The sequence below is a fragment of the Nyctereutes procyonoides genome, unplaced genomic scaffold, assembly GCF_905146905.1.
Source record: "Nyctereutes procyonoides isolate TBG_1078 unplaced genomic scaffold, NYPRO_anot_genome, whole genome shotgun sequence".
NCBI classification, from domain to species: domain Eukaryota; kingdom Metazoa; phylum Chordata; class Mammalia; order Carnivora; family Canidae; genus Nyctereutes; species Nyctereutes procyonoides.
This window is the reverse complement of record NW_026575131.1, coordinates 46,471,239-46,491,791: the sequence shown is the minus strand read 5'-3', so window position 1 is coordinate 46,491,791 and position 20,553 is coordinate 46,471,239. Positions and strand designations below refer to the sequence as shown.

Below are 20,553 nucleotides of genomic sequence, written 5' to 3'. Positions count from 1 at the left end.
GGCTGCGCAGGCGTGAGGGCGGGAGAGCCAGGGCCCGCCGCGCGCGCGCCCTCTGCTGGCGCCTAACGATCCCCCGGCCCCGTACGCACGCGTCCCAAGCCCCGCCCCCGAGCTGCGGGCGCGCGGAGCCGTTGGCGACGCTCCCCGCCCTCCCCCTCCCACCGGGGGGGCGGGGCCGCCCCGGAGCCGGGAGCGGTGGGGAGGGGGGGGAGAGGGGAAAGAAGGCGGGGACCCGGGCGGCCACGCCCCCCGCTGGGCTGCATTTGAAGCCCCCGACTCTTCAGGGCTGGCCAATTGGAGCCCGCCCTGTCCCGGGCGCCGACCAATGAGCGGCGCGCTCGGGCCGCTTCCGGCACCGCGCCTCGCTCGCCCCTTCCCCAGCTCTCCCCGCGACGGGCGGGGCGCGGGAGCGGGCGACGGCCGCGGTGACGCGCGGCGGGCTGGGAGCCAATAGGGGGCGGGCTCGGCGCTGATGGACGGGGCCAGCGGCCAGTGGCGAGGCGCTGGCCGCACTTCCCGTCGGGGAGAGAGTGTAATATGGCGAAGACCTACGATTACCTGTTCAAGCTGCTGCTGATCGGGGACTCGGGGGTGGGGAAGACCTGTGTCCTGTTCCGCTTCTCCGAGGACGCCTTCAACTCAACTTTCATCTCCACCATAGGTAGCGGGGCCGGGGAGCGGCGGAGGACGCCGGAGGCCCGGGCCGGGCGCGCCCCTGAAGGGCTGGGGTTGAGGGAGCGGCTGGGCCGGACGGATCCAGGGATCTGAGAGGGTCGAGGGGGCCGGAGGGGAGGAGAGCAGCCGCCTCCGCCGCCTTTCGGGGGTTACCGGGCAGCGGGGGGAGGCGGCGAACCAAGTGCCCATTTTGCAGATAGGGGGACTGAGGCCCCAACCCTCAGACTGCTTGTCAGGAAGTATGTGTCTTGGGCTGGGGTCCCGGCGCCGGTCGTCTCGTTCTGTTCACACGGCAGCCTCCGAAGCTGTTCCTTTGGGGTCCCCGCCTTACAGAAGTGAAACAGGCTTGGGGAGTAGGCCATCGGAAGAGGCCTGTGACATCTGAACCTTATTAAGCATTTACTGTGTGCTAGCCGCTTTATGGGCATTATCACCCTTTCCAGTCCTCCGTGTTAGGTGCCCTAAATGAGCCCGTCTCACATGAGGAATTTGAGGCGCAGGGAAACAGGGGACTCCCCCAAGGTCACGTCTGCAGGTGGCAGAGGTGGAATTTGAATCCATGTGGGTCTAACACGAAAGCTCAAGGCAGGATCCTGCCAGAGGGATGTGAGCACTGGCCCCCAGGGCAAGCGCAGCTGGTCCATCTGAGAACCAGAACTCTAAACCAACTCTCTCCTGCTCTTTCCTCTCGAATGTTCAGGGGTTAAGCCCGGCTCCCTGACCCTGTTTCCCCTATGGGTGAATTTCTCCTAGAAGGAATGGTGAGAAGGAGTCTGGAGCCTTTCTCCGCCCAAACTTCCATCACTTGAGGGTGTCAAGGGTGAGTGACCACTGCCTGCCCTAGGACCTGTCACCCCCAAGGAGATGCCAGATAAAAACTTGAGTGACAAACCAAAATCAGCCGCTGCCACAGACAGCCCTGACTTCCCTATCTTGAGGCCCAGAACACCAGTTGTCACTTTGCAGAACAGCCTTTCCCACAGAGCCAGCCCACATTGTGGTTGAACAGAATTGGCTTGTTGCTTCTCTGTTCTGATATCCACAAAAGTGGAGCTGACTTCTCCCGACACCACAAAAACAGCCATTGCCCATGTGAAAACATTTGACCTGGAAGTAACGCCGATCAAATCGAGTGGCCTGTGAGCTCCACAGCCTTGGTGCAGAGTGGTCACCAAGCTCAGGAGTTGATTCTGAATGGGGAAAACCTGGGCACCAGGCTTTGCTTTACCCCCGTGTAACTTGAATCCAATCACCGTATCTCTCTGAACCCCGTGATGAGCTGCTCATTCCATCCTTGCCCTCCTCCAGGAGCTGCACGTTACAGTTATGTTCCTGGTGCAGAGTGGAGAGAATCGGACTGGAAATCGTCATGCCTGCTTGCCAGCTGTTGTTTGCCCTTGAACCGGCACTTAGCCTCTCTGAGTCCTATTCCTCCAGTTTAGGAGTAATGCTTTCTGCCTTGACCAGTGCCCTGGATGGTTGAGGATCAGAACTATATAGTGAATAAGAGGTGGTCATCATGGCCAGAGGCTGCCTGGAGGAACCAGAATGTCTCCTGCAGTGACACCATCCCCTCCCTAGACACAGATGCTTCTGATTCCTCCCCTTCCACCACCCCAAGGTCAAACTTTGGGACAACCCTTGCATCCCATCCCCACCAGTCAGGAAGAGATGTTAACTCCTGGCAGGCTGTGGCTCGTCCTCAACCCAGACCTCAGTTTCCCAGCCTCGGGAACTTGCTGTTCAATACAGGCACTAGTGAGATCAATTCAGAGATTGGGCTTTTTTGTTCAGTTTCTAATTCTCAACCAGAAAACCCAGTCTAGCACTTTAGGGCTCTGAGAAGACTGGCCTCCACTTCCAGACAAGATATGACTTGGGCCAGGTCACCTGGGGACACAGGTCGCACTTGAGCCCGGAATCCCCCCCTCCTCCCACCTTGGCATTCTCATTACATTTATAGTTTTCCTGCAGGTCTCTGTCTTCTAAGAAAATTTAATTCATCCTGGCCTTGAAGTAATGGCCTCATAATTCTTAGCCTTGTAAAGTTTACACTTCCTAATTATATTTGGTGTGTTCATGAAATGCAGGAAGAGAGGACAGAGTGATGCTGTGGAGCCTTGCCAGTAGAACGGTGCTTCTTGATTTTATATGGCCCTGTGCATCTGTGACAGGAGGTGGGGAGTGTTTAGGAAGGAATAGCACTGGGCCCCTGAGTCCTGAGACACAACTGACTGGATAAAGGTGATTCTCTGTTGGTGCTGAGTGTACCTCTGGGCTTGCTTTATAGATCAGGGATTAAGTGGCTGTTCGTTTCCTGCCCACGTTTCGTTTTGCCAAAGCCTATTCTCCTAAGCTCCATCAATCATTTGTGGTGTAAACTTGGCCCCGTGGCTCCTAGAATTGCTTCTTCACAGCCTGGCTCAGCTTCCAACGTCTCCTCAGGGTCCCATTCACTCATTCCTTCAGGGAGACAGATGGCACAGCGTCAAAGTGCTTCGTAAACCACACAGCACCATGTAGACCCCGTTCCTCTTAGTTCTGTTGTCCTGCCATCTTTCCCCAGTGCTTGCTGGCTGCCAGCAGGGCTGCACATCTGAATGACTGCATGCCAGCCGGGCTGCATCTGCATAACTTGGATGAATCAGGGAAACAAATGTAACAAGGCCTGGGTGATCAGCTTCTAGCAAATATGTTGTTGGCCTCTGCCATGCTAAGTTATTGGAGACACAGCCATGAGTTAGACATCTGAGTCCCTGCCCTCGTGGAGCTTATGTTCCAGTGGACACATTTCAAGTGCAGGCTGATATTCCCTGTGGTCGCCTAGACAGTCCCTGCGGTGGGGCAGGGATGGAATTAGCATCCCCATCATCAGTTCTGAGGGATCAAGCCAGGCTTCAGCCCCAAGGCTTCACAGGCAGAGATTTGGGCTATTTGCCCTCCATACAGGCCATTCAGATGGACAAGTTTTATTCCCAGATCCATGGAAAAAATAAACAAATGTACGCTGTCAGGGATAAGCCCATGAAGAAGAAAAAAAAGCGAGAGGAGAGAGTAAGTATGGTCAGGAAGGCTCCCTGGAGGAGGTGAAGGAAAAACATCCCAAGAATGGGAAGACCAAGCATGAGATCCCTGAGGCCAGGTTATGCTTGGGATTTTGGGAAAAGTCTCATAAGCCCTGAGTGCGGAGAGGTGGCAGGACCTTAGAGCACACACACAACTGTTCTCATTTTATTTTGGGGCCAGTGGGCTGGTAGGAAGCCAGTGGAAGTTTTGTTTTGTTTTGTTTATTTGTTTAGCAGTATTGAGAGACAGTTTGTGAACCATGCAGTTCACCCATTTAAAGCATACAAGTCAGTGGCTTTTGATATATTCATATGTTTGAATAACATCATCACAGGCAATTCTGGAACATTTTCATTACAACAAAAAGGAACCCCAAGCCCCTTGAATCCTCAGTCCCCCTGCAACCCCTGGCGACGGATAATCTCCTTTCTGTTTGGATTTGCCTGTTCTGGAGAATTCATAAGAATGAAGTCATACACTATGTGACCTTTCATATGGCTTCTCTCACTCAGCGTGATGTTCTCAAGGTTCGTCAATGTGGCAGTGTGTGTCAGGGCTTCTTTCCTGGTCATGGCTGACTAGTAGTGTGGATGGACCACATTTGGGTCATCCATCCATCCATTGGCAGACACACTGAAAGGTTTGGAACAGAGGTTGGCTTTATGACAGGGTTGAATGTGGTTTGGAAAGCTGGGGAGGGGATTGAGAGGATGGAAGCCTGGAGAGCAATTGAAGAAGACCAGGTCACCCTGGTCATGGGGAAAGGGGACTTGGGGAAGCAGAATCAGGAAAGCTTGGAAGGTGATTTTCCAGGAAGTCTTAAAGGAGAGAGTTTGTCGGGCTGACAGGTGGATGGGGTGGGGACCACCCACAGAGAAGGACCAACATGTGGGAAAGCCGGAGGCTGAGGGGGTGACATTGTGGGGTGTCCTGGGGCCTCCATGCCCTGTGTGCCTGCGGGGCCTGGTGTTGGGTGCCGGAAAGTGTGGGGTTCTGGCTTGCAAAGCGTTCTGTGGAGGCCTACTCCTGAGAGGTGGCTGGGTGGAGAGAGGGGCTAGAACAAGGCTTTGGCACCTGACCTACCCGGGTTTGCCTGCTAGCTGTGCCACCTGTGGCTTCACTCTGGACAGCTCTGTCTGCCCTCTGAACCTCAGCTTCCCCTGCCGCAAGAGGGAAAAGCTCTCCAGGTGCCTCCAGATTTGTTGTGGGAGATTCGGAGAGCCCACATGCCTGGTGCCAGGCCAGGTGCCCCATAAGCCGTGGATGCTATTACCTGTACACGCTGGCAGTGCCCACCTCAGATGCAGCGTGGGAAACAGACTGACAGTGATGTCTTTTTTTTTCCTTTTTTTTCTTCCAGGAATTGACTTTAAAATTAGGACCATAGAGCTCGATGGCAAGAGAATTAAGCTACAGATATGGTAAGAGTCATTGCCTCCATCACCCCCTTAACCCGTGAGCGCTTTGAACCAGCAGCTCTGGTGCCTCTTCCCCTTCTCTGTGACCATGGCCTCTTATCTCTTGGTGCCCAGCTGTACACGTCAGGCTTTCTTCAGAAACCCCAGAACATGTGTCCTGCTGGTTACTGGGGCCTGGAGTCTGCGTCAGCACCTTCTGGGGACAGAGCCACTGGTCCTGGTTAGCTCAACATGCTGATGTGGGCACAGCTGGATCTAGTCTTCCGGGAGGCCTGCTTCCCTTGAACTTGCAGCACTCCCTCTGCCCAGGCAGTGGTGAAGGCTGTGGAACAGTAAGATTCCCCAGCCCAGCGTTTCCTCTTGAGTCTATCAGCCCGCTAAAGAAGGCCAGATGTCGCTTCCTCTTTTCTGTCCTGGGGAAGCCCAGGCCTTACTTCTCTAACAGAGCTGAAACCCCAGAACCAAAAATAAACCACGGCCAGGCCCACTGGTGAAACCCATTTCTAATCTGCTTACCTGGGGCTGACTTCTTGTGACACATAAAATTAGAGGCATTGTAAGTCTCTGTCACTGAGGCTGACCGTGGTTGATAGCCCATGGTGCCAGGGAAGCTGAGCTAAGCTGGTCAGATGGAGGGGTGTCCCACCCTGTAGCCACGTCTCTTACAGGGAAGTATGTGCCCTGAGCAAAGTTAAAGAGAAGTCCTATTTGAGAGGGTGGTGTAGTCTCCGAGCAAGCACCTATTGGTGGGGGGCGGGGTAGGGGGGTGAGATGGGCCACAGAGCCACCTTCCCTGCAGCCTGTCTCCCTCACCGCAGCCTCAGAGAGCACAAGCATCACCCTGCTTGCTGAGTGCACCTCCTTGGCTTTCATGGTGTTCACCTCTGGATCAGACTCAAGAGTCAAAATCTGAATGAGGCCTAAAGGCTTGTCAGTTAAGTTGTAAGCCCTAGAAGTACCTCTGACTGCAACACGTGGCTCCCAGCAGCCTCGGGTGCCTGAAGTCCAAAGTGACACTGTAGCAGCAGGCAGAAGTTTCACTTTCTTCTCCTCCTCCCTTCCTTCTTGTGCTCTCAGCAATCTTGATGGGGTTAGTGACTTTCATAATGCTTTTCTAGACTAGAGCCATGGTTGAGAATAAAATGGCTATTCATAACCACTAATGTCACCTGCTGTTGGCATCAGAAAGTCAGCAGAGCCCCAAGGGAGGCACTTCTGTGCAGTCCAGACATGCAGTCCTTCCCAGGGCAGGATGGGGGTGCAGGGTCGTGAAAGGAACCCTGGGTCCAGAGACAAAAGCTTTGGGTCTTTACCTGGCTCTGCCACCAATCAGTAAAGTCCCCTTTACCCCAAACACTGACTACCCTCCTTGCCAGGAGCTGGGATGGGCATGGTGTGTCTTACCAAGGTATCACCTCGGCACCGATGAGGGACTTTCTCCCTGGCCTCAACCTTAACAAGTGCAAAAGTACTTCCGGGGCCCTTGTGAGATTGCCCAGCTCAGCCCTCCAGCCATGTAACCAGCCCTTCCTATACCCATGTGGCCCTGGATTTTCAGATATCTGACCTTGGATCTTTGGTGACCTAGAAACTCTAGGGAGAATCCCCAGGAAAGAGGAATCGTGGGGGGGGACATGACTTTATGCCCAATAGGACAGATCCTTAACGCTTCCAAGTCACAGTTTGTTTCTCTGTAAGAACAGAGAATGAGGCTGCTGCCCCACAGCAGGACAGTGAATCAGGAGACGACCTGTGAGAAGCGATCCTGGGTAAATGCCCATTGTTCCCACTGTGATGGTGATTCCTATTTGCTGTTACTAGTATCCCTTCTTCTCCTTTAGGGACACAGCTGGTCAGGAACGGTTTCGGACGATCACAACAGCCTATTACAGGGGCGCAATGGTATGGATTGGTTTTTGTTTCTTTTTCCTTTTTTTTTTTTTTTAAGTCAAAATGAACATCACTGTCTCAGATACCAAAGCCTGGATACCAAAGCTTCTAGGCAGCCCATGCTCAGGCTTCCTAGCGGTCCTTGGTCCCGGGTTAGTTTCAGGAAAAGACTGTGTGCCCTGCCCCCACCCCTGCATACATCCCCTTCTGCAGGGTTTAAGGAAACCTAATTCTTTGGAAATGAGGGAAGACCCAGGAAGCCGGTTCTTCCAGGTGAGGTCAGTGAAATTGGAGATGGCATGCCCCAACACTTAGGAGCGTTCACGTGGCCCACGTAGTCTCTATGGAATTTGCTGCTAAAAACTTGAAGATCATCCAGGAGCTCACTTGCTCTGGGCTATTGGCCGTTAACATTTGTCACCTGGGCCAGAGGCAGGGTGACATGATAGGAAGACTTGTTCCTCACCCCTCAAGTACTTTTACCGAGCACCTTCTCTAGGCCAGGCCTGAGCTACATGTAGAGGAGGACCTGAGGTAGGCCGAGTTCCTGCCCTCAAGGGCTTCGAGCAGGTCATGCACATGTGTATGCATGTGTATGATGTGTACAGAACTGAGCACTCAGGCCAGAGGGTGAGGGAGACCAACCCCTACGACCAGGCTCAGCACCCTGGGTCACCCTCTGAGCTCTACTTCCTCACTTGGAAAGTAGAACACAGAACAGGACTATGTTCTGGGCAGCTGTGAGGATGGATGGGCAGCTCCCATTGTACGCTGCCCTTCCCAGCATATACCCCATCCTGTAACTACCTAGATGGCCTAGTTCCCCCACTAGCCCATAAACTCTGTGAGGGCAGGGCCATGGGTTGGTCACGGCCTCATGCCCTGTGCCTGGGACCATGCTGCTGGGTATGTGGTGGGTATTTAGGAAATACTGGTGGACAGCAGAAATGAATGGAGGCATTAAGTATTTAGTGTATCCTACACAGCTTCTGAAACATAATAGAAACTCAGTCACATGGGTTGCAACCTTAGCCCTCCTCATTAAAATTTATTTACCAATTTTCCTCTCACCTTGCTGTGCTTTGGTGGGGCAGGGGCCTCAGGGATCTGGGATCCTAGGGGAGATTCTGCTTTGTGGCCTCAGGTGGGCCGCATCCCTGTCTGGCCTGAAATAGCCACCTATTGCTCCATTCACTGAGCCCCTTCCTGGGCCAGCTGCTGGGGCCCAGGTTTTGGCCATTAATCCCTGAGCATAGGTGCCATGGTTATCCCCATTTTATAGATGGGGAACCTGAGGCTCAGCTCATTTCTGTGCCCTGCTTAAATTCACGCAGAGGGTAGAAGGCTGGGCCACTACTGATTGGCTGCCTCCATTGCCCACATCCTCAGCCAGCCCCTGGTGACCCCGGGTTGAGCCATCTGTATGGCCCTGTCCAGCCGTACGAGTTTGTGGCTTACAGTCCTAGATCTCTGCTAACCCATATATAACCCAGCAACCACATGTGGCTCTTTGAATTTAAATTGATTAAAAGAGAAGTCCCAACTCCTCAGTAGCACTAGTTGCATTTTAGCTACCCCAGAGCCTCGTGTGGCCAGTAGTAACCTCACAGGACAGCTCAGAGAACAGTGCCACCCTGGGAGCCATTGTTCTCTCCCTGCACAGTACTAGACTCTTGGGTCCCAAACTTGGGCAACATTTGATGTCTGTTGTTCCATCGTGAGTTTACAACCCAATGAGGGTGCTGTGTGCAATGCAGTCTGGGAGAATGGTCCATTGGGGCTCCAAGGAGTTTCCAGGAGGACCTGCAATAGGGTGATCCTGTGTTTTCTAGATACTTCTCTTTCCTGGTAGAGCTTTACCTACTGCCTATACCCCTTGGTTGGTGAATATCGGGGACCTTGGAATCTTGGGCATAGGGTATCAACTTGCTGGTGGTAGCCAGAGTCCTGGGCCACCAGAGGGCCAGTTCCTGGGTAAATGAATGGAAAGGCCTCAGGACCCTGTGGCATTTCTTGCCCCTCATGGCCAAAGGGCAGCTACTGAGCAGAGGCCTCCATGATGCTTGATTAATGGAGTCTGCATGCCAGGGTCTCCTACTCAAGCTGGCCTTGGCTAGGCATGGTAGACAGTGTGGCTGCTGAAAGCTCCTTTGAGTTATCCTGCAAGTGGCCTCTCTTCAGTCTCCCCAAGAGAGCCCTGGGAAAGGACCCTCAGATAGCATTTTGATGGGTCCTGGCTATGGCCGTGCTTGTGGCAAGCTATGAGGCTGCGATGTGTCTCCTCAGGTTCCTGGCTGAGATCCAGGATCTGGTGGTTCTCTTGCCCTGTCTTTGAGGTTTTGTCACACATCCTCATCATGATCATCACGCACCCTGCTCTCCTGGCACCCACAGCCTGTGTTCTTACTCTGCAGACTCAGGCAGCCTCAGACACATCTTAGCCAGCACCAGAGGTCATGGGTGCATGGCTGGGCCCTTGGAGGGGGTGGCATGAGGGAATGCAGTAAACCAGGCTAGGGCAGGATAGCTGGGGCCATGCGCCTCAGAGGTGGCCCTCAGCATTGCTTGGTCCTGATGAGGACCCAGAGAGGTTCCTAACTGAAGCTGGTGTGATCAGCTTCTTCAGAGTTAGTCTTGTCCGGGCTTCAATCTTAAAGGCCACTTCTGTGTGCCTCAGCCTCCCTTGTATCGAACAGGATGTTGGCCCTTCTTGATGGTGGAAAGATCATGGGCCCAGGTGGAGGTGGGTTCATTCTGCCGCTCTTTCTCGAGACCCCTGGACTATCTCCTGGGTGTTCATGCATTAGCTGTGGAACCTCAGGGACCTCGGTGCTGCCCAGCCCCGTGCTCCAAGCTGGCCCCCACTTAGATGGAGTCACTAGAATGCACAAGGGTGTCAAGATCAGGCCATCAAGGTTTCAGCCCCCATTTGTGCCCTTGGCTCTCCTGTGGGACAAGTGGGCCTAGCCATCCCTCCACTTCAGGGTCTCCATCTGCAGAGTGGGGACCTTGGCACCCATCTGACCAGCACCTATGTAGCTTCAGTGAGACCCTACTGCAGTACCTGGCCCATAGTAGGTGCCAGATGAGAGGTCATGCTGGAGTGCCCAGACGAAACTCCAGCATGGCGGGGTGAGGGAGGGTGTGGAGGAGGCTGAGCACAGTAGAGGGTGGGTGTAAGGGGGATCCCAGTGGGTGCTGGGGCCATGGAACACAGCATGCAGGGCAGGGAGCTGTGGGACATGAGGCTAGGAGGTCGGCAGGGCCTTGAGGGCTGCCAGGGCATGAGCCAGTCTTATCCTGCTGGCACTGAGGAGCCTATAGGGCTCATCTGTAAGCATGAATATGGTGGGATCTGGTCTGTAAGGTGAAGGACCTTAGTGGCTAAGTAGGCAGGACTAGAGCCTGGGGGATGGGGGAGGAGCTGGTGCTGCAGTCCAGCAGAAGGAAGGGCCCCAGGGGTGGAGTGGAGGGAGGTAGTGGGGGGGGGTGTTCTGTTGGGGCTGGTCCCGGCCATCCCACCTTGCTGGGAGCCTCCCCCTCAGCTCACAGCTTGTCCGGTGTGCATGTCTCTCTCCCTTAGGGCATCATGCTGGTCTATGACATCACCAACGAGAAATCCTTTGACAATATCCGGAACTGGATTCGGAACATTGAAGAGGTAAGGCCTGCTGCTCCTCACATGCCCAGGAGCTTCATACATGCCCTCTCCTCAGTCCCCACCCCAGAGCTGCCTGGTTCACAGATGAGATCACTGAGGCACAGAGACCACTAGAAGTCACTTGCCAAGAGCCCCGTAGCTAAGAACATAACCAGAATGGAGACTGGAACCCAGGCGGCTGACCCTGGAGTCCATACAAGGGTCTGGCCTTATAGGGTGGCCCTGAGAGCCCATTTCCCCAGCAGGCTATTGGGTTTGGGCAGTGTCTCAGGAAAGAAGAGATATCTGAGCTCTTGATCGCCATCAGCATTTGGTGCTTTCTAGAAAGGGAAGGTTCTAGAATAGGCATGACCCTTGCATTTGGTGGATATTGTGGGATGGCATTTCAGATTGTACTGAGTTTCAACAGAGCAGGGCATGAGCTAACCATGTTTGGGCAGCAGCTCTACAGCTACACCTGGCTGGGAAGGAAGACCTGGAACCAAGGAGGGAAAAGAAGGCAGCTATCCCTACCTTCCCATCCCACAACCAGTGCCCTTGCCCTTCAGCTCTGCATAGAGCTTGCTGTCACCTGCAAAGCCTTCTTGGACAATGGCACTTGAGGCTCTTGATGACTCATCAGGTGGGGCTTCAGGTCTGAGATGCAGCCAGAGGACTTCACCCATCCATAAAGCCGTGGCCAAAGGTCACATCACTGCTGGCATCTGTGAGCAGTGGCATCAGGCCACCTCCTGACACCCCCGTATTTGCTGGTTAAGAGGCTGGGCTCTGGCTGAGGACAGGACCGCTCATGTTGGATCTTTGTGGAAGAAGGAGGTCTTGCAGATAACAGGAAGTTAGGCTGGGAGCAGTACAGGGTATTTCACTAAGACCAGATCTAAGCTACACAAGGAAGGTCCTTTTCTCATACTCCGGTCCTTCAGGAAGCACAGGCCCCTCCTCTGGGGAAAGGGTTGGAGGAGGAGCCCTGTTCAGGCCCCGGGGACAGTGGTGGGAGTGCCAGGGGATAGGGAAGAACCCAGGACTGGCTGCAGTAGGGGGGTAGAGGGGGGCACCCCAGACAGGCATGGCCCACTTCTAGAGCCCAAACAGAGTGAGCTTGGTGGGACAGAGGGTCCTCCGGCAGAAGAGCCACAAAGGGAGGGAGGTGAACAGGGCTAAATAGCCCCACCCTGCTTGCCTCCCATAGGCTAGTCTCTGCCAGGAGTCCAGGGATGACCTTGGAGCCTGGGTGACACAGCCCATAGAGAAGCTGTCGTCAGCAGCCAGAAGGCATGTGGTTGCTCAGAGTATTAGAACCTAGACCCTGCTCTTGTGTTGGTTGTGTGATGTGGGACAGGCCACTCAGCCCCTCTGAGCCTCAGCTTGTCACCTGTACAAGGGTATGCTAGCGGTCTTCGCCCACCACGCTGATTTCGGGACAAACTGCATGTTGGCCTGTAGTCCCTCACCTCCCGTCCCCTCTCCCTGTCAGCATGCTTCTGCAGATGTCGAAAAGATGATACTCGGAAACAAGTGTGATGTGAACGACAAAAGACAAGTTTCCAAGGAACGGGGAGAAAAGGTGAGTGTGGCAACTGGTTTGGACCTGGTGCCGCATGGCAAAGGGACCTTGGGATTTTAGGGTTCTCTGCATGGAGGGTTCCCGATTGCTGCTGGTGAAGTGGGCTTTGGGGGAGACCCCTTCACAGTCTTTATGAGCATACAGTGATCCGCCATCCTGGCTTGTACAAGACTGCAGGGGTCTGAGACTCAGGACTTTGCCAAGCAAACCAGGATACATTGGTTGCACCATTCTGGTGCTTTCCTTAGGAAGGGAGAGTGGAAAGCACTCACCCAGCTAGGCTTCAGTCTAAAGACTGCAAGCACAGGGGCTTCTAGGGTGTCCTTTTCTTGCTCCTGTACGGTGTCTGGTGGGAACGTGTTGAGACCACTGGGAGCAGATGACACAGCCGTGGTTTGAGCCAGGCCCCCTCCATCCTCCTGCCAGGGACATCCACCACCTGCTCTCCATTGGGGACTTGTGGGAGCAGCCCAGGAGGTCAGATCCACAGCCTGAGACACCCACACACACACACACTTCATTTCTACCCACTCAGGGTGGTTTGTTGGGCTTGGGGTTGAGTGCCTGGTAGCCAGTGTGCATGTGTGTGTCTCCCTTCCTCACAGCTGGCCCTGGACTATGGAATCAAGTTCATGGAGACCAGTGCGAAGGCCAACATCAATGTGGAGAACGTGAGTCCTGGGCCTGCAGCACAGACCCTCTGGGCTGAGGGACAGCCTGTACCCCCTGGGGAGGGTCTGCCTCAGGCTCCGGGCTGCCTTATCAGCCAGCTGGCCAGGAGACACTTTCTGGGCAGTGCCACATGCCAGGCCCCCCAGGGGAATCGCTCGCTGCCATGTTGTGACATCAGCAGGTGTGGGCCCTGACTGGCCACCTAGGGTATTAGTATTAGCTCAGTGGCTTTTGGGCAATGCTGGGGAGCAGGCACAGTTTTGTCGGTAGAGAAACTGAGGCTCAGACAGGCCCAGCTGACTGGTGCCCAGGTCTGGCTCTAAGTTTGTTCTCTTGGACACACCACCCTTACAGACAGGCCCCAGGCGCATGCCTAGATGGAGTCAGGAACCCTGGCTGAGCCTTGGCATGGAGATGCCAGCCTTTTAGTTAACCTGCAAGCCTCCATCCCACTGCCCCAGTTATCTTTCTAAAATGGATCTTCCATGTTGCTCCCAAGCTCAACCCATTACGCCTGGCAGAGAAGGCCCTTCCTTACCAGCCCCAGCCAGTGTGTGCCACCCACCTTGCTTGGGCCTTGCCCACCGCTCTCCATCCCAGGCTGCCTGTGCAGCACCTTCCTCGTACCCCCTTTATCCTTGGGAGCCAGCCCAGGTGGTCCCTCCCCAGGAAAGTGTCTCCTGTCTCCTAGACCCATATGCCCCCCTGCTTTGGGCTTCCCTAGCACCCCCAAGTCACCTGCCACAGCAGAACTTTCCACATCACGTGGCCCCAAGAGGGGCCTGGGCGAGCCTTCATCAAGCATGAGGAGATAACTTTTCACCTGGTACCGGCCCTTCTAGGCCTTCCTGCCAGCAGGGGCCCCAAATGAAGCTTGTTTGGCTAAGAACGGCTTGTCTTTGTTTCTGCTCCGTTCCTGACCATCAGAAGCAGGGGCTGAAGTGGACAGAGCCCAGGAGTCAGGGATGGGGAGCTAGGTCCTCCTACTGGATCCTTCCAGGTCTGACAGTTAGACACTGACTGCCTTCAGACAAGTCACCGACTGCTTTGAACCAAAGTTTCCTCTCTGTCCAGTTAAGGACAGAGTCCCCACATCCCAGGTCATTGGTTCAGGGGAGGTGGCTATCCAGGTTGGCAGGAGTACCCCATAGTGGCAGGAGATGGGGCTGGACAGGTGACACCCACACCCAGGGAGCTACCCTAACGCTGGCCACCCCTACCCCCAACCCCACCATGTCTCCTACACAGGGGCAGCCCGGAACTAACAAGCCCCTATCTGTTCCCTGCTCCAGGGGCACTAATGACATGCTTGTTCCACAGGCATTTTTCACTCTCGCCAGAGACATCAAAGCAAAAATGGACAAAAAATTGGTGAGTGTATGTCCTCTTTGAATCCTTGCATGGGTCCCTGATGGAGCCAGCTGTACTTGGCCTGAGGTCTGTGATGCATCCCCAGGCTGATCCTACTCATCTGGGCCCAGCCAGACCCAGTAGGGCATCTCTGGGAAAGGGGCAAGGGTTTTAGCAGGAGACGTTTGGGCGTCCACACCCAGGTGCACTGGTCTGCTCCATCCTTCCTCCATGGCTCGGAGCTGCCCTATGCCAGGTGCTGTCTGCTTAGCCGGTGGGCTAGCAGGGAACACACGGCCCTTTCTGTCTCATCGGGGAGACAGCATGCGTGAGGAGGGAACGCCCTCTCAAGGCTAGTCCAGAGCCTCAGTCCACCCGGTGACAGCTCTGTGACCTTCAGTGGGTCCCCAGGCCTTGGGGCGTCTGAGGGGTCCTGCCTGGATTCCTCCCTATCCAACCTTTTATTTTCTGGCTTTTTTGTTTCACGGTCCCAGGCACTGGGCATTTCTAATGGCACCTCTGGTCATGTCTACACACTTGGCTATATACCTTGGGCATGTTTAGCACCTGAACACTGCCGTGAGTCTTGACCCAGAGCCTCCAGCCCAGTGGCCACTCTTTCCCAGCCCTTTCCCTCCCCTTGTCGTCTGATACAGCGTAAAGCCATCTATTTGTTGCTCAGGTTACGTCTGGTCATACAGGAGTGTCTGTATAACACAAAACGCCACTCAAATAGTTCACCTCCGATTTAATACATGCCTTCATCATTCTGAGGTGCTGCAAATGGAGTCATAAGGGATATAATCGATTCCGTAGCAGCCTTTTAACCAAAACAGGGAGCAGCCCACGTAAACACACTGACCAGAAACAGCATGTCGTTTTTCTATCATTTCTTTTCTCGTCAGTATGACAGTAAAATTGTGATTCTGGATGGTCCTTCTGACGCTTGCCCACTGACAGTTATGTGAAGCAGTCATGATGACACCCTGCTTTCCTCAGCCTGTGCTTTTGGCATCAGCCTGTAGATTGCCTCCAGAAGCACTGTATCCTCCACGGCAGAGCCTGAAGCCCTAAGGTGCAGCCACAGTCCTTGCGAGTCCTCTTTTTCTGAACTGAATCACACATTACTGACAGTTAAATTCGTACCTATTTCCTGGCACCTTTGTTTATATTCATGCACCATACCACTTCATCTCGGTCTTGTCTTCCTAATTGAAATATAATTGGCATGTAACATGCATGTTCGAGGTGTACAGTATGTTGTTTTTAATACGTTTGTATTTTGAAATCTGATTACTACGGTAGCGTTAGCTAACACCTTTATTACCTCCCTTAGCTATCATTCCTTCTTTGTGTTGAGAACAATTAAGATCGTGTCTCTTAGCAATTTTGTGGGCTATAATCACTATGCTGTGCATCAGATCTCCAGAACCTACTCATCTACTAGTTGCAAGTTCCTGTCTCTTACATCGCTGATGCGGCTGGCTCTGCCCACCCTGCCTTCTCTCTTGAGAGTGTCCTAGAAATCCAGGCTCTGCCAATGTCCACCCTACTTCCAGATCCCTGGCGTTCTCCCGCTCTCCTCCACCCAGCCCTGCTCACTGCCTAGGCCACCGCCACCCTCCCCACCTTGTCACCCTGCTGCTTCCCTGTCGTCCACTCCAGCCACACCGGCCTTGAACCGCACCCCCCATGTTCCTTTGGACTTTCCCCTCCACCTAACGTGCTCCCCTCCTGCATTAGTGTCCTGGGGCTGCCACCACAGATTCCCCCAATGGTCTTAACATTTTGAGCAGCACACACGTATAAAAGTTCTGGAAGTCACAAGTCTGAAACGGGTCTCAACCAGACCAAGATCACAGTATCAGCAGAGGTGCCCACATCTCTGGGGGCCCTAGGGGAGAACCTGCTTCCTTGCCTTGTCCAGCTTCTAGAGGCTGCCACATGCCTCACCTTACGACCCCTTCCTCCATCCTCCGAGCCAGCCACCCAGCATCTCTCCAACCCTGCTTCCTTCTTCCTGCTCTTTCTTGACCACAGCTGGAAAAGTTGCTCTGCTGTTTTAAGGAATTGCATGGTTAGATTGGGCCTGCCTGGATGATCCAGGCCAGTCTCCCCATCTCAACTCAATCACATGTGCAAAGCCCCTCCTGCCACATCAGATTTCCATCCGCACGGGTGCCAGGGACTAGGGCATGGACATTCTGGGGGGCAGTTATTCTTCTGACCACAACCCCTGGACTTTCCGTGGCCTCACTTCAGCAAAAACACTTCTCACCCTTTGCCTATTTTGTCTCTCATTACTTGCTGCTATGGGGAATCACTGCTTATTTGTTTACCTGTGCGATCTATCTGTCCCATACGGTGTGAGCTTCCAAAGGCAGGATCTTTTGTGGACCACTACACGCCCAGTGCCCACAAAAGTACCCAGCACAGCATAAACATTTGATGGTTACTTAAATTCAGGTTTTACCTAAGAGCAGAAGGATGAATAGGAATTAGTCAAAGAAAAGGGGACCAGATCGTGCAACCAGGGTGAAATGGGAGAAAATAGAATCAGAGTTCCCAATGTAGGCAGGGGCCGGATCACAGGGAGAGGCTTCAAATGCTAGGTGACAGATTTAGGGCATTCCCCTGAAAATGGGAGAGTATGGGTGGGTTTCATTATGGAGTGAGTGGACAAAATTAGAGTTTAGGGCTCACATCACCAACTGTGGGGCAGAAGATGGACAAGGCAGGAGGCAGTAAGCAGAGCCTTGGCACAGGGACGTGAAGACCAGCCACGTGTGGGTGGCATTGTGACCTTGAGCGCAATCCTAGGGAACAGTCTTTCTGCTGCCCCTGGGCTGCCTCACTGGGAGGGGCTCAGCACAGATGGGTAGATGAATGGAGAAAAGGAATTAGGGAGAGGAGGTTGAGATGGGTGGGATGAGCAAATGATGGGAAAGATGTTGAAGGGATGAATAGGGGGTTATGGGCAGGCAAGTATGGGATGGTTGAAAAGGGGAGGCAGGTAGCAGATATGTGGGTTTGTGAAAAGTGGGTTGTCAGTTGGAAGGGACAATTGGCTGGTTGGAAGGTCACAGAGGTTTGACAGATGGGGGAGAATGGATAGGTAAATAGACTGGCAGATGGATGGTTGGTTGGTTCATTGGTTGGGTTGACTGATTGGTTAAGAGACATTGTGCTGATGCTCAGCCATGACCTCAGAAAATCTTTTGCCATTTCAGGAAGGCAACAGTCCCCAAGGGAGCAACCAGGGAGTCAAAATCACACCAGACCAGCAGAAGAGGAGCAGCTTTTTCCGATGTGTTCTTCTGTGAGGAACACTGCCTTACTCTGAGCCTCGCTCAGCTGAGCTGACTGTGCCTGTCCTGAGTGAGCCCTCCTCACTCAGCCGGGGCCCTCCCCCTCCAATACTCCCTGCCGTGCCAGCCACTGGGCCCATGGCCACCAGACACAATTAAGAAATCGTTTATTTTAGTAACTGTCTGATCTTTTTCAACTTTGGAGATGGAGTAAGTTAAGAATTTGGTATCTTTCCCGCGATGTCTGCTGAACAGGCCCTCTCGTCGTGTCACCAGAGAGAAAGATGGAGGTGAGGCATGGCTATCAGCATCAGCCAACATGGCAGGCCTCCATCTCCAGGCCTTTAATCCTCATCACCCTGCAACACAACGGAAGCCCTGCCGAAAAGCCCGTCCATATCCCCACCACAGAAGCCAGGCCCCCAGAGGCCAGCGAGGGTGCCAGGAGTGCCAGGCTCTACACTCTTGAGTGAGGCAATGCACACCGGGCCCACGAAGCGTCCACCTAGTACATCTGATGCCCACTTTCTCCTCTTCTGTCAGTTTTGGACAAGTGACAAAAACCGCTCTTCCCCCCCCCCCTTCTCTCTCCTTCTCAACTGTCAAACCAAACCAAAGGGAAGCACAAATTACGGAAATCCTGAGGAAAGAAGCACCTTCCTGTTCACAGCCAGGTGCTGGTCTGTAGTCCAGCGAGGCCTCGGGCGTGGTCAGAGGGCCTCATGGTAGTCCCCGCCTGAGCACCGAGGGGATGCCACATGTGCCACAGGTGACCCCAAACATGCCACCACGCATGGTCCGCCTGTGCTTAGGGCACCTGCCTCTTGGCCCTTGAGCAGTCCCCCCCACCCCCAACCGCTCCTCTTCCCTCCCGCTGTCTCCAAATCGGACATCCTTTCTAGCTGAGATTTTTATTTTTTCAGATCTGTAGTGTCATGAAGTGATTCCGTCTCTGATTTCCAGCGGTAGACCCAGGTGATTGGGAACTCACGCACACCTCTGGCTGGACAGGCTGGAGGCGTGGGGCAGCGCCTGGCATAGGCTGGGGAACAGGGGCACCAGACTGACCACGGAGCAGTCTGAGTTGGTTTCTAACTGCCGTCGCCCGGTTCTATTGTGACAGCTCTGCCCTCCTGTAGAGACTGTACAACTGGGATCAGGTAACCAGGTCAGAGGGGGGTCACCTGGGAGCCTTTCTTTCTCTTTTCCTACTAGCCCCTCATACCCCACCCAAAGCTACTGTCAGTCCAAGCCATTGGCGTTGTAGTTTTTTCTTTTGTCAATTAAAACCAACATACCAGCAATAGTCTGCTCTCCCCTGAAATCTCTTAACATGCTCTGTTTACATCGATAAATGCACTTAAGGAAAACAAATTAAAGCTCATTTTAAAGTTAACAGATTTATATATATATATATAGATATATATAGCGTATTTCTTGGTTTTAATTTCATCTGTAAAATTAGAGATTGGACTAGGTTAAAGTTAATGGGATTTTTTTTTTTTTTTTTTTTTTTTGTCCCATGTCCCCTGTAGTTACATGGATATGGCTGGGTATTGGATTGAGGGTCCTCAGGAGGCCTGTAATTTAACACAGGCCTGCCTGGTGGGGCCTCCAGACCCAGTACCTTTTGCATGCTTGGCTCTTGTCTGCACCTGAGGTGTGCCAGGTTCATTGCTACCCCAGATCTAGACAGGATCAAAGCAGAGGTCGTCGGTTACTCCAAGCTCTGAGATGATACTGTGAATTAGAAGAAGAAGCTTCCTGACCCCCAGCTCCACCCCAACTTTGCAGGAAAACAGAGAGGTGTCCGCACTTACAGTACCACCTGGGACGCCACGTTCCCTGTTGAACCTTCTTGGTCAACATTAGACCCATCTCGTCCCCATGGTTCTCATCTGGATCCCTGCGGCACCCACGTTTGCCAAGTCAAGTGCTGGGTTCCGAACTCCTATCTGAGCCCCAGCACAGCTTTGGGCTGAGCCTCATTAGATCCCCTCATCTGTAAAGCAGGCATGAGCCAGTGAGATGCTGCATCTCAGGCTGTGATTGATGTCTACTAAGCCCTCAGAGATGAGCTGCCACCAACATCACAGTTGTCATCGTTATTATTAGCATCGCTATTTGTCTTGTGCCCCAAGAGAAAAACTCCCTTCTCTTCACATCTTATCTCTTAACAGGGCACAAGTCACATACATAGCTCACAGCTCTGAGCTGGAAGTATCTGCACCATGCTGTCCCAACTTTGCACCCATGGCCCCCAACCAGGTCAGGCTGGGGTGCTTGAACTCAGCCTCCGAGAGTCGCTAGGACTTCGCTGTGGTGGCAGGGAAGTGGCTCCTTGGCTGTTGTCCCCCTGTAGGGAGGGAGAGGTGACACCTCGACTTTTTTTTGTAACCTCTCTATTGAGATGTAATTCACACGCCAAACAATCCAGCCACCAAAGTGCAATGAAGCGATCCTTGGTATATTCACAGAGTTGTGTGGCTGTCCCCACAGTCTGTTTTGAACATTTTCATCACCCCATCCCCATGAGCAGTCACTCCCCATCCCACCTGCCGTGCCCAGCCCCTGGCAACCATTAGTCTTCTTTCTGTTTCTGGATTGGCCTGTTCTGCACATTTCATGTAAATGAAATACATACACTGTGGTTTTCCTTTTGTTATCTGGCCTCTTTGGCTCAATGTGGTTTTCTAGATCCATCGTGTTGTAGCACATGTGAGGGCTGCATTCTTTTTTATGGCTGAATAATATTCCATCGTATGGACAGACTTTTTAAAATCTGTTCATCCACTGGTGGACATTGGGTTATTTCCACCCTTTGGACGCATTGGCTGGCTATTCCTCAGGGGTGCCAGGTTTATTCTTACCCCAAGCCTTTACCTTGCTGTTCTCTCTTGTGAAAGCCTTTGCTGTGTGCAAACTTGAGGGGTAACCATCTCCCCATGG

General features: G+C 53.4%; 1 protein-coding gene across 1 annotated transcript; it reads left to right on the top strand.

Moving 5' to 3' along the window:
* Positions 1-487: 487 nt before the first annotated feature.
* On the top strand, positions 488-19,000 carry RAB8A (RAB8A, member RAS oncogene family). Its single transcript, XM_055343258.1, has 8 exons — positions 488-661; positions 5,102-5,162; positions 7,001-7,061; positions 10,633-10,710; positions 12,185-12,274; positions 12,880-12,945; positions 14,267-14,317; positions 17,527-19,000. The coding sequence occupies exons 1-8, from the start codon at positions 538-540 to the stop codon at positions 17,617-17,619; spliced, it is 624 nt and encodes a 207-aa protein (XP_055199233.1). The 5' UTR covers positions 488-537; the 3' UTR covers positions 17,620-19,000.
* Positions 19,001-20,553: the final 1,553 nt, after the last annotated feature.